The sequence below is a fragment of the Fringilla coelebs genome (genome assembly GCF_963513975.1).
Source record: "Fringilla coelebs genome assembly, chromosome: 1".
Classification (NCBI taxonomy): Eukaryota; Metazoa; Chordata; class Aves; order Passeriformes; family Fringillidae; genus Fringilla; species Fringilla coelebs.
The window spans coordinates 5,458,985-5,473,257 of record NC_140028.1 but is presented as its reverse complement, the minus strand read 5'-3'; the positions used below and the strand labels follow the sequence as shown (position 1 = coordinate 5,473,257).

The following is a 14,273-nucleotide window of genomic DNA, read 5'->3' as shown; positions in this document are numbered from 1 at the left end:
TTTGGTCCAGATGAACAACTGACAGATGGACAAGGAACAACTCTATGACATGGTCTCAACATCCTCCACTGCAACTTGCCAACACAACTGCTCCTGCTGTTACCCTTCAAACACTGGAGTAAAGCTATTTTTGCCCGTTGCTGCTAAATGCATTTTGCCTTTGCCTAGCAAAAAAAGCAATATCACATCTAGTCTCACAAGTTCCCAGTGAGCCAAACACAAGATACTGTCCCTTGAATTCTTCCTGAGACCAACAAAGGCTTTCCATTATTTACAAATCAAAAGCATTTAGAGACAATCATCTTTATTTTTTTTATTTAAAACAAGGAATGCCCTGTCACTATTATATAAGAAAAAATATACATCCTCCTATTTAAACCCATCTTAACCAAGCATTCAAAAAAATAGAAAACCCTATTCATGCAGATAATTTCTGCACAAAATAATAACAATAAAAGAAAATAATAATAATAATAATAATAATAATAATAATAATAATAATAATAATAATAATAATAATAATAATAATAATAATAATTTATAAATAAAATTAAAATAACTAAATACACTCTCCTGTTCCAATAATTTTTCCAATTTATCCTAGGAATTCTGTTTGCAAATTGTTGGAACAGTTGAAAATTATAAAATTAAATACAGTTAAATTAATATGATTATTTGCTTTTGATTATTAATTCCATTGTTAGTTTTTCTTGTGTTTTTATTATGCATACCAGTTGTACAAAGTGCATGCTTTATTTTTTATTTTTTTTTAATTTTGAACTGGCAAGCTAAAATGACCCATCTTCTCCTGCCTTTTTTTTTTTTTAATGTTAATACAATCTAAAATCTAGCATTAAAAAATTTACCATGATACACCTGGTATATTGACTGCTTATGGCGCATGCTTCTCTTGGCAAAAAAAAACCCAAAACAAAACAAAACAAATTGGCTCCCCTCCCACCCTCCCCGTTCCTTTTGGAAGCAATCTAAAAAAGCAGGCTGGAACACAACTGCTTCAAGGGCAAAAGAAAAAATAATACCTGATGCTTTAATTTTTTGTCACATGGCACTGGTTGTGGAATTGCACGCGCACGCACACGCACACGCACCCGGCACTCACACAGGCACACGCACACACACTGCAACCTGCTCGTGAGGAAAAAAGTTTGTTAGGTCAGGAGTGCCAGCGGCACATGAAGGCTCCCAGCTGTGTGTGCAACTTTGGATTTGGTACCCACTTCACGTCACCTTGAATCCTCTGACATCCACCAAGGGGGTAATGTAAGGCATACTTTGCTGGAACAGTAATAATCCATGCTTCATGCTCAAGAGCTGAGTCTCAGAGGAGGACTGGCTTGCTCTGCTCCCTTTGGCCTCGCTCCGTCTCACTCAAGGAACAAAAAACCCAAAACAACAAAGAACTGGGAAAAACAAGGAAAGCAAAATAAGACAAATCCCTTTAAATGGACTTTCGCCGTTTCATCAGCCTGTGGTTATCTGTAAAGCTGTGCAACCCAGGTGAGATGGAGCTGACAGGAGATGGGAAAAGGCTGTTTTTTAATGTGCTTGGCGAGATCTCCTCTATCTTGTAAGAGATGGAGTGAAAGTACTGCGGGTTCAGCTTCGAGCTGAACGAATTTTGGTGGGACACCACCCGGCTGGTGTACTCGTGGGACCTGTAACACATGCAGGAACAGACGGACTGAAGGTCTGTGACTTCGGCCTTGTACCGCGGCCGGCCGTGCTGGGAGTCCTCTTGGATGTGGATAATCATGCTGTTGCGGTTCCCCGCCAGGGACGCCCGCTCCTCGGCATCCCTCCTCTCATCCTCACTGTTCATGGTCAAGAACCTGAGAACAACCAGATTTAGAAATGCCCCGATGACTGTCAACCCCACTAGAATGTACATAAAGCTAAAAGCCACGTAGAGAGGCTTCTTTTGCAGGGCCCCTTTGGTCTGCAGGGCCACATAGTCTCCAAACCCTATCGTAGTCAATGTTATAAAGCAGTAATAGTAAGCGTGGAAAAAGCTCCATTCCTCGTACTGGGAAAAGGCTGCTGCTCCAATGCAGAGTGTCCCCATGCAGGAGAAGAAACCCACAGTGACCATGTTTTCCATGGAGACCTCGGTGCTCCTCATGCCACAGCACTTTTTGATGCGTTTCAAGAGGTACTTGACGAAGGTGTTCATGCGCTCGCCCAGGCTCTGGAACATGACGAGGGTCAGTGGGATCCCCAGCACGGCGTAGAACATGCAGAAAGCCTTCCCTGCATCCGTCCCTGGGGCAGCGTGTCCATAACCTGGGAGGGGGGATGGAAACACACCACAGTCAGCAGGGCACGGGATGGCCACGGTTCCCCATCAAGCAAGCCACACAAATCACTCTGACACTGTCACAGACGTATTTTCTGAAAAATCCTTTGGCTAGGATCTTTTCTCCTGAGAAGCTGGGAAGCTTCAGCTTCTCCACGTTTTTCTGCTTTGGAATGTGATTTGGAGAATTGTTTACCCAGCATGTGAATTGTTTTTACTTGATGACCAATGACAGCCAGCTGTGTCAAGGCTGTGAGCAGTCACAAGATTTTATTATTCATTCCATTCTTTTCTAGCCTTCTGATGTTTCCTTTCCTCTTTCTTTAGTATAGTTTTAGTATATAATTTTCTTTTAATATAATATATATCATAAAATAATAAATTAGCCTTCTGAAACATGGAGTCAAGATTCTCATCTCTTCCCTCATCCTGGGGACCCTCAAACACCACCACATGATGCCACAGCCAGATCCAAAGCTGAAGGGACGCTGCAGTCACACCAACTTCCCATATCTCCTCACCCACGCCCTGTGTCTGAAGTAAACAAGACACAGAACAACACCATTCATGCAGGAGTGGGAAAGGTGAAAGAATGAGCAACCCATCCTGCCTCAATGTTCTACCTCAACAATGCTGAGTCTCCTGAACAAGGTTATATTGCATTGATTAACAGAAGAAATTTCATGTCTGTTCAGTGTCACAGGCAAAAGTGGAAACTTTTGAAATAGATGGAGTTTCCCAGTGTTTTTGAGACTACCTGGTGTTGCTCTTGTCCCAAAACCAGAGTATAGTGACGGCATCCAAATTTTGTGTCTGCTGACAGCATGGAGTTAACAACATCCACAGGCCCACCGGCAAAAGAAATTCCCTTTAAACTCTCCCGTACTGAATAAGCCTTTCTCCTAGACACCTAATGAAAGTGACTCATTGCTGGAACACCATAGGAATTTAGGGATTTGATGCCCATTCTACCTTTACTTACTGGAAGAATAAACAACTTACCAGCTTGTGCCATAGTTTTACAGCTTTGACAGTATGGCAAAGGCAATTTCATCAGGATGTTAAACTAATCCAAGAATAGAGGATGTGCCACATCTCACAGCATAGTTTTCAGATGGTAAAATCATGGCTAAGCCTTTATTCTAAATCAAACCATAAGCTGTTTTGATTTTAGAATTATACCTGTTCAGATTACATTGCTTTAAAAATCTACATTTCTTACAGCTGAGATTTTAAGAGACTGTACCAAAGTCTCCAAAATGAGATGGCTGGGACCCACTTGGCCTTTGTGCCCATTCACCATGTGGGTATCCCTATCTAGAGTCCCTTTACAGTCAGTGAGTAGAACTCTGTACTTCACAAGGGCAGTTCCTGTTGTGTACGCAGAGATGTCTAAAACAGGTCAGTGAGTTATTCCCAGGAGACAACTATTCCTCTACAATCAGTATAATAGAAATCTTGGGACAGAACTCTGTTCAAGATTAATATACCTTCATTTATCTATCTGCATGTGTTCTATGTGTCCAAACTCCTGCTACAGTCAACCAAACTTCTATGAAAACAGGCAGCAGTGAGTTATTTCACTGACCATCCCAAGTCTGGCAAGAAGAAATGACAGTTCTGACTGCTCATTGATCATGTTCATTAGGTCCCCATTAGACTGACTAGACATCTGTTGACCACAGAAGAATTTAGACACCCGCAGCACTGGCAGACAGCTACCTGTAAACAGCCAAATGAAGATATCCTAATCATGACAGTCACCTTGAGTGACTGTCTCCAGTGCAGCTGCCTGCATTGGAGATATTGAGGGTTTAATTCAGTTTTCCAGAAAGAATCATCTAGCTTTATACTAGAGATATCAGGATATCCATAGATGGCTGGAAGATAAAACACAGGGCATTCAGCAGACCCACACTCTTACAGATCTGAAGCTGGAGGACAGACCTGACATGAGATACCACTGAGGCAGGAGCACTGAGGAGCCCTGCCCATCACCTTTAGACTCAGGTCATGGACCTGCTGCTCTTAGTTTGTCTGACTCTTTTTCTAAACTGTTGACACTGCTCACCTCCTCAATCTCCTTTGGCAACAAATTCCAGAACTTCACTACTGCTATGTAAAAAAGGTACATTTTAATTTCAAGGATATCTCCTTGTTTCAGCTAGAACATCTTAGTTACAGAATTGAAGTTCTAAATCTTTCTTATCTACCACCTTCATGTTTTCAGCTAAACTCAGCTTTATCTCTGCTCTCAGCTTTTTCCTGTCTAAACTGAAGCCACAGCCTTTTTAACTCATATAGCAGAAGTCACATTTCCTTGATAATTTCCGTGTCCTTCTCTGGATCTTCTGTAGCTCTGCCACACTAATGTTGGAGTGCAGAACCCAGAATTCTGCCTTCCTCTCCTGCAGGATGGGGATGTATCTCAGAGTCTGCACTTTTACTAGAACTAAAATATGAACACCAGGAAACCTTCAAAATGTAAAGCAAGAGTAGACAAGGAAAATAAAACAAGAAAACCAGCAAGAATCCCCTTCAAAAAGCAACAGATTTACTGTTAGGTCAGTTGGTATTTGTTGATGGATGGGTTGTGAAAACCACTTTACAAAAGAAGCACAAAACTCAAAACAGGAGATTCTTTTCCAGGTTATAGAGGAAAGAGATTCACCTGTTGTATTAAGCCAGGTAGTCTGTTCATCATAAAAATCAGTTTCCAAATTACCTGGAAAAGGAACTGTCTTCACCAGATTGATGCTGGGTTAGTTCCACCTGACTGTCCCTCAATAAAGGCTAAAATTGCCTCTCATTACTAAGATCAGCTTTTGAACTACAGGGGTGTTGATTAAACCAGGGATGACTTCCTACTTTATAGCTTTAGTTACAGCTGATAAAGAGAAGGAAAGCTTCAGAAAATGTGATTTTCCACGTGGTTGCAGAAATGGCAGTTGGTGGAAACAACTTTGAGTTCTAAAAATTATTTGGGGTGAAAAAAGGTTTCTTTTGATCTCACTATATTCTCCTCATTAAATATATCCCCAAGAAACAGTTTAGGGACATAATAAAACATTAATATTATGTGCTTGCATGTTATCTCACAGTTTAATGTCTAAGATTTGTCACAGACTTTGTAATCATTTATCCTATAAGATACAAATATATCCATATCCCTGTTTTACAGATAGGGAGGCACAGACACCAGCAGGCTTTAGTTTCCCTCCAATTCACATAGGAAGATAGAAAATCCAGAAATTCTGACTTCTACTCTGCCCCAAGTCATACTCACATTCCCCAATATCAGATAAATGTCTCTTACTGTATTTTCACCGTGAATCTGGGGTAAAGAAAAAACTTCATTAATGGAGCTGGAATAAGATTCTACAAATAGATTAATGTATAGAGGATTAGAGACACATATTTATCCTATACAACATGGCTTCAAGGAATAGACACCTGAGCCATTGCCTTAAACACTCTGAAATGAGGGATGTAAAAATACCCCAAAGACAGACCTAACTCTCCATTACTTAAGCATTGCAGAACCTATCCAGCACTGTACAGAGTAATGGAAAACAAACTGCAGCAGTGCATGCTCTCTGAAATTCAGTATTTTTCAAATCTAAAACAAACCATTGCCTTCTTAACGTCAGAGACTGGCTCTGAGAAAAAGGGGAAGGTGAATAATTGCCAGAGGAAGAGGGGCACAAAGGAGCAATAATGCTGGGATAGGACACAGGTCACAGAGTCACTGTCCAGGTAGTTGGGTTTTACTGGCATCAAGTAAAGGCAGAAGCAGAAGCAACTGCCTTGGTAGCAGATACCAGCTACCAAAATTCTTCCTGATTTCCTCTACACAAATGTCACTGCCCTTGAGCAGAGATAACTTTGTGTCATTGTTAAAGAGACACAAGCCTTGAAGAAAATCAGAAGCATTAATGATGACATCAGGGCTTCTCCCTCTTCTGTGGTGAAGAAGAAAGATCAAACAGAAGACCTTAGTACTGGGTACAGGAAATGCACCCCTTAACAAGCCACAGAGCTGAGGTAAGAGCGAGAAAGGTACAGAAGGAGCTCTACACTGGACCACACCTGAACAAACGCTGCCCATCCTACTCTAGTGCTGTAACTGCTTTGCTGAGGTACCACAGCTCAGCACAGGGATCACGGCAGGCAGCTCTGTCTGATGTTGAATGAGATATCATTTGAATGATCAAGGAAAGTGTAAATAACTCTCACTCTGATTGGAAGCAATGCCATTAGTACTCTCTTTCACTTTAAAACCCTCTCCCAGCTCCTTAGGCTTTCAAGACAGAGCTCATCTGGGCTGGCACCAAGAAGAATAGCATGGCACAAAGAAATGTCATGTTTCAATGTTTCTTCTGCACTGTGAGGCACCAATACACCACAAAATCCATCTCCTCCCAGCCATGGAATAGCTGGGCTACAGACGCCAAGCAGAACTGCAGGAAGGTGTAGGCAAGAGAAGAAAAAAATCACACTGTAAGGGGTAGCTCCAAATCAGTACTCTGTTTGGGATCTTCCCTGCCTTTGGTTTTCCAGGCCTTGTCCATTCTCTGGTGAAACACTCTCAAAGAACATGTGCACCTACATGTAATTCTAGAAGAAAAAAAGAATTCTATTCTGTTGTTTGCCAGAGTGTAGATGTAAAGGTCTGAAGAAAAAACACTTAGAACCTTCTTCAACGCTTATTTTTCTATGGTGCCTTTCAGATGAGACACAGAGAGAAACTACTCATTACAATCTCTATGAGGTCCAGCTGGGGAACACCCCAGGATATTTCTCTGGGTTGTAAAGAGACATTGTCCTGGTGTACCACCCTACAAGCAGAACATGCAGAGGAACTCTGTGCCCCCTGAATCCAACAGTGACCACAAGCAGATGGCTGAGGAAAAGCAGCATAGGAATGCTATCATTACATGTGAGTTTTCCCAAAAAAGTTCCTGTACCAGCTTCATTATTTGGTGCTCAGAGATTTCTTAAGCCAGTTTTTGCTGAGTTTAGCAACACAAAATGGATTTCTCTTTCATGAGGTCAAGCATTGTCCCTTCCATGTCTTTGACATCCTGTGGCAAGAAGGTTCATAGAACAACCATCTGGTCTCTAAAAAAATTGCCATTGCTCCTTTACTTCCCTTTCATTACTATCATTTGATGGCCACGGGATGTCCTCCTATTTGGAAGAGACCAGAAACAACTATTCCCCATTCTCCTTCTTTGTGTCATTAATGTTATTATAGTCCTTTTATCCACAAAAATGTCATGTTGCATTCAGGCCCCAAGCAAGCACCTCTGACACTTTGCAGCCTCATGTGGACAGAGCAACTTGCTGAGATCTACATCAGTGATTTCTGTAGCACACTCAGCTGCAGGGTACAGACAGGTCTGTAACATCTGTCCTGTCCCCCAACACAAATTCCCTGAAATAACACTTTGCTTCTAGGGCAAAAAGAGTCTTAAACAAATTCATGCTATTGTAATGACCCAGACTGCTCAGAATAAGAAAATCCATAACAAAAAGAAAACATTATGGGAAAAAAATCCTGCCTATATTCAGTGTGTTGCATCTACATAGTAGCCATCTCCAACACTGCAAGGCAGTATCCGCTCTAGCAAATTAAACTGGGCTCAAGTTCGGCCAGGGGAGATCTTTAGGTTAGATATTAGATGGAAAAAAATTAATGAAAAGGAATGTAAAGCATTGGAAAAGATTGCCCAGGGAAGCAGTGGAGTGTTCAGAAAACCTGGGAATTTGGCGCTTGAGCACATGGTTTAATGGTAACATGGTACTGGTGCTGGGTGGATCATTGGACTTGGTCTTAAACATCTTTTACAACCTTAACAATTCTGTGATTCTGCAGATGAATTCCACCAGCAGCCCATGATGTCCACACTCTGTCATCAGCCCAGCCCATTATGGTTTCCCCTGGAATAACCAGCACTTCCTAGGCAAAGTCCATGCCTGCTCCACGCATGGAGGATAACACTGGCCAGGGTCTGCTGGAACCAAGCATCCTCCTGGTGCAGTACACGTGTTTATCTATTTCTGGCACTCAGGGTGACATCTCTGTTGGCCTCTGTGTCCCACAAAACACAGGTCCTGCTTCACTTAGTAGCACTGATAGAGCCTGCATGGGTTTTCTGAGCGTTTTTCTGCATTGGGCTCTGTCAGAGACTGAGAGAGGTTTGTCTCTAGATGTGCATTGGTACCAGGCCAAGTACATGGCCAGTGTTAAAAAATAAAACCTGTGGCAGTGGTGAGTTAGTTATAGGTTGTGCTCAGGCCAGAGTGTATCTGCAGAGCAGCTGAGCCTCATTCACATTCACATTCAATGTGCAACAATTCTTGGGCATTTTGAATCTCAAACAATGCTCTACATTATTCATGAGGGATGCTCTATTTCTCTTAGGAGGAGGTTTCTCCCCCCATTCATCTACACATCATTCATCCCCATGATGGGCATCTGGGCCAGGAAAGGAATTAACTTCTCCATCCCTGTGACTCAAACCTTTCTTACTCATGCTGGCAGCAGCCCAGGCCAGGAGATAATGAAGAGAGGATAATGGCACCTGTTCTTCAGATGGGCAAGTGTAATTCAGATTAAAACATCTTCCTGATGTCACACACTTCACTTCAAAGGTTCATCTACGTCAGAGAAACCACCACAAGGATCAGACTGGGTCTCTGCTGAATTTGCTGCTCGTGCTTTCAGCTTCCAGCAGAAAGAAGAAACAACGAGCCTTTGTGGTACAGATGAAAGAGATTTTCAGGAGGGATCAGAGAGATACTTTATCTAGCTAACTGGTAGCAACTCATTCACCAGGACAAAGACTTTCTCCTGAAAGGTAATCAAGAGCTGCTGTTACCTGGATAAGAGCTGCTGTGCAGCTACACCACCCTCCTGGCACATGGGCACTGCGGACTGCTCCCTCTTCTCTCTCCCACGTCTGGCCTCTCCCTGAATCCTGCTGCCTTTCTCTTCAAACACCTCCAGGACCTCTTTGTTCTTTTATTCCCTTGGTGGTTGGTCTCACTGTAGACTTCAGCTGAACAATCTCTCTTAGTTTTGCACATCCCCTTCCACCCTCAAAGACACCCTCCCCTTCCATGCTCAAAAGACAGTCTCTAATGTCAGGGTAAAGCATGGCACACAGGGACACATAGCAATATGTGATAATATCATCCCCTGTTCAGAAGAGGGGACATCACAGGAGAGGAAAAACAATCTGACGGGACCAGATGCAACCTCAAATCCTAAAGCTTGGCATGCCCTCTCATCCTGGCTCATCCCTGGTCTGTCACAATTGCTTCCATGTCCTGGCTGCAGAAGTAAGGTCACACCACCTTGGTGATCACACTCACTGCTTTGTTTTACATCAAACCTTCAGAAGATCTCCTGTTCTGGGTGGCAAGGATGCAACAGGCTTCCAGGGAATTTTTTCTGCCCACCACAAGGAAAGACTTCTTTTCTTCTGGATCTTGAAAACAAACTTCCAAGATGTTCAGGGAAAACAGCTTCAAAATCACTCTGATGGGAGAGGCAGGCACAGGCAACATGCAGCAAGGAAATGAGGAGGAAAAGGAAGCAACAGCTTCTCTTTGTGATCTCTGGGATCTGCTGAGCTGCAGGTGAAGACATCCAAAGCCAGTCTTGCAGGTGGAAGGCACTCATGCACATTGTGAGGTGGGGCAGACAAGTGTTTGGCCTCAGGAGCTGTTTCTGCAGCAGTGTTTCCTGTGAGCTCACCCGGGATGCTGAATCTGCTGCCTGTCAGCACAGCCAGCAGCAGACCTGGAGGACTCATCCAAAACTGATAAGACTGATAACTACTGCTGCCACTCATTCTTCTCCCACATTTCCCCACTCCCTCTACTTGCCTGGTCTGCAGCCTTCCCACATTATCTCCTTCCTTATGGAACCTGAACCTCCTGCTCCGGAGCATTAGTGGTAGCAATTTTCTCCCATAGCTTCTCTTCCAGCCACACCAAGCTGCAGTAAATACTGGCAGGGTGGATGCTCTGCATCATTCCAAATGCCTGTTGGCATCAGTTCCCAGCCCTGACCATTACCAGATGTGGCTAAACCATGTTCCACTGGAAGGTTCAACAACAGGAAAAGTACCAAGAGTGCTTGGGCAACTGCCTAAGAACAGAGCTCTGAATTCTTACAGCTCCAATGGAGCAGGAGCTGAAGCTGTCAACAGTAACAGCATTCTGGGCAGTCTGCTTGAGGGTGGAACTTGGGAAGACAGTCATGTTTCTCACACTGACTGAAATGCAGCGAAACACAGCCATGCTCTTTTTCTGATTCAGGGTAGGACTCCAGGTTTGGCTGGTTTCAGCTGGAGATCACATGCAATACAGTCAGGTGGTCTCTGTAAGAAGTTGACCCTCTTGAAGAGATTTCCTCTGGATTCTCAAAGGATCAAGGCTAATGATGGATCCCAGTCTCTGCAAGGTTCTCAGTAAGGTCATGTTCATGAGACACTTTGGAGAATTGTGTTTCAGAGGTTCTCAGACTGCTTAGACTGCACTTCCCTCCTCATTCCCTGCCTGGACTCCACCACTAGCATGCCCAAGGGATGGCCTCTCCTCTTCCCTGCTGGATGCTTCCCTGGGGGAGTGAGGACACAAATCCATTCAGTTCCTTGGGGCAGAGCAGTTGGAGGTGCTGCTTATTCAGCACAGAGACTTGTGCCCAGGTAGTTTCAACATTCCCCCAGGTGGAAAGACCTGGAGACTTCTTGGTTCCCCTGCAAAAGATCTTGTATTCCTCCTGGACTTAGACCCCAGCAGGACACAGCTCCTCTCCTTTGAGACCTATTGTTTCTGCATAATGCAAAAACACAGATTTGGTCACATTTGGGCCTTTCAAACACCCACTGGGTTATGGCAGTAAGGAATGGGTTTATGGGTTTAAACCAAGGCTTAAAACTTTCGTTTTTCTAATTAGTTCAGTGTTTTTCTCATTTCTTGGTAAGGATGAGCCATCTATATCTATATCTCTGCCCATCTGTTTGTCCTCCACGATAACTTTGAAGCTGCTCACCAATTTCCACCACTTAGAAGAAACTGTAATGTGAATTTGATAGTGATCTGTTCTGCTGGGCCTGCCATCTGGTCAATCTGTGAATACACATAAAAGGGCCTAAAAATCAACACACCCATAGTGCAGGCTCAGCTGGAGCTGGGATCAGCTCCTTCTCTGGCCAGTTGCTGCAAAGAAACAGGAGCTGGAGGTCCTGCAAGGTGGGGTGAGATGGGAGAAAACTGCAGGAATAATGTCTCCATCACCTTATAAAACAGCCTGTGATGGAAATCTTCCTGCAAGGATGAAGATGCAAGTCAGGGTTCAAGAAAACTGGGGATGCTTTTGAGTTTACAGGAAACGAGACTGTACTACTGCTGCTCATCAAGGAACATCTTGTTTCTAGCAAAAGACAAAAGTTGGAAGATATTGCTTTAAAAAAACCCAAATATTTGAGACATCTGTGTTTACTTGTGTTTGTTACTGTTTTACCTTTGAATGTGAATATTTCCCTTTTTTTTTCCTGCTTAAAATTTACACTATAAAGGAGTTTACTAAAAAAGTAAATAAGAGAAAGTGGAAAACTTCAAATGGCCCCATGAAATCACAATCTTCTTGCTCATCTATCTGACACAGAAGATCTGATTATCTCAAACCTCCTCTTGTTGAACTTAGCTTCTATTTTTACTGCTTAGATAGGAGATGTCTGCAGTCCTTGGCAATTCTTTTGAATAAGGTAACAGAGCAGCTGAGGTAATTTCCACCTGGTTTACCACTTCCCAAGAAATCAAGGATGCCAACACTCACCAGTTCATTTTGTAACAGATAGAACAGTATCTCAGCTCATCCCTAAAATTTTCTGTGCTTCAGAAAAGAGGCTGGAAAGAGAGGAGAGGTTCCTCTCCAGCTCTGTGAGGAGACAACCATTTAAGCAGCAGTGATTCTGGTATCCCGGATTTGTGTCTGGTGTACCATTCCTGACTCCTCCCAAAACCAACAGCAGCTCTGTGCTGGATTTCCAGCAGTTGACAGCTGACTTCTAAGTCAATATTTTCCCATGAGCTCTATTTTTGACTGTCCCTGCACTCCTTTCCTCCCCTTCCTCCTCTCTGTTTGGTTCTCTGAATCAATCAGAGGACTGACCTGAGGCTCGCATCATATCTAGTCCCAAGACAAATCATGCCCAGAACAAGCTCTCAATCTGAAGAGAATCATTGCAACCACTAGGAAAAGACTTTATCAGGTCATGTTATCCATTCCCAGGGGATGGCATCTGATTGTTCCTTACAATATATTCTCCAGGGCTTTGTCCAGTTTTGTTTAAATGATTGAAATAACAGGGTTTCTGCTCTCTCCCTTAGGAAATTGTTGCCCTGTCCAGTAGATCCAGCTATTAGGAAGTTCTTTTTTGATACATAGCCTGTACTTTTCTTGTTCTATGCTGCCTTTTATGACATTGTTCTTTTGTAGCCCTCAATCCAACACCCCCATTTCTCTCCATCCCTGCTCATTCCTTTATAATTCTTGGAGATAGTCACAGCTTCATTCCTTAGTTAATATTAGTTATAAACAGAGCTCTTGGAGGCAGAGTCCTGCAGCAAGAAAGACAAGAGGCATTCTACAACACATATACATGCATATATACAATTCATATTTTTTCTCTTTAGAAGCAGCTCCTTAGATGATCACTTTCATTGTACTTGTCTGCAACCACTCTTGCTCTTCAAAAGCTTTCAGGATCTTTGCTAGTGCTGTGTGTAGCCTTTCCAGCTGCAGAACTGTGGTATCAGGGTTATCAGTTCCCTGGAGTGCAAAATATTGTCCTTTTTGCATAAGCAGATGATGTGACTGACCATCAGTGTAACATGATGCCCTCACCGCATAGCAAACTTGATGCTGTCATTTCTTTACATCACCAAGGCTTTTTGCACTCCATGGACGTGATTGCAATAAGCATTTTTTCCTTATTCACCTGTATAAATTGACTTCTTGGGCACTTTTAATAGTCTTCTGTAACTAATTTTTGTTGCTCACAGTTTATTGGCAATGACCTGGGTCTTCTCCATGAGGGGGGAAGATGAAGGACTCACCAACTGCAGAGCTGGGAGGATGATCCAAACAGCACTCTGAGGGATTGGGGGAAATACATCAAGAAGAAGGACAAGGAATCATATCTTAACAAAAGACCAAAAATTAATGTGTTTCTTCTATGCTGTGATGATAGAAAAGAAGCATGAGAAACTTCTCATTCTACTTTATTCAAATAATAAGTTCTTCTCGAGCTACCAGGTCTGAGTCTTTGCAGGGTTAGCAGGATCCTGCTCTCAGCTGTCAGTCTGACACTGCCAGGGCTTGAGAAGCTGTATCTGAACAAAAACCCTGTGAAACAAACATGACCAAAGGCCAGCACAGAGCAGCCACTGAGCTCAATAATGACGTAGCACCCGCGTCCTCTGCAGCTGTGATGTCACAGTCCAGCGCAGTTCACAGAGAAATCTTCATAAATCCATGAGACATCAAATGCTGCCAGGTCTGCTAAAACACAGCACACCCAGAAAGTGACAGGGGGTGACACTCAGGAAAGTGGTTCAGATGTGTTTGCACTGAAGGAAAAAGAAAATTTTTCCTTCTACAACTTTCCTCTTTGTGCAGCTAAGGGACACACACAAGCACAGACAACCTGCCATGAGTTTGCTCATTGATCTGCTTAAATTTTGTGCCATTTCTACTGCAGATTTTTCCCATGCAGAAGATAAAAAAAGAGTATTTTTCCAACTTTAAAAAAATTATTAGTAGGTCCATGGTATTTAAAGCAGATTCTCCTTTCTGCTGTTGAGAAACCAGGGCTTTCCCCATCCTGAAGGGAAGCTAAAGGGAGGGTTAGTTATTCCCACTGTGCTTAGGTTCAATCCC

At 43.0% G+C, this 14,273-nt stretch overlaps 1 protein-coding gene across 1 annotated transcript in view; it reads right to left on the bottom strand.

Annotated features, from left to right (window-relative positions):
• Window positions 1-1,459: 1,459 nt before the first annotated feature.
• The window catches only part of KCNK9 (potassium two pore domain channel subfamily K member 9), a gene marked incomplete at both ends in the record, with an annotated part of 87,876 nt that continues 75,062 nt past the window's right edge, over window positions 1,460-14,273 (bottom strand). Inside the window, one exon of the mRNA XM_084212225.1 lies at window positions 1,460-2,301. Within this exon, the coding sequence (XP_084068351.1) occupies window positions 1,460-2,301 (842 nt within the window). The remainder of the gene's footprint in view (window positions 2,302-14,273) is intronic.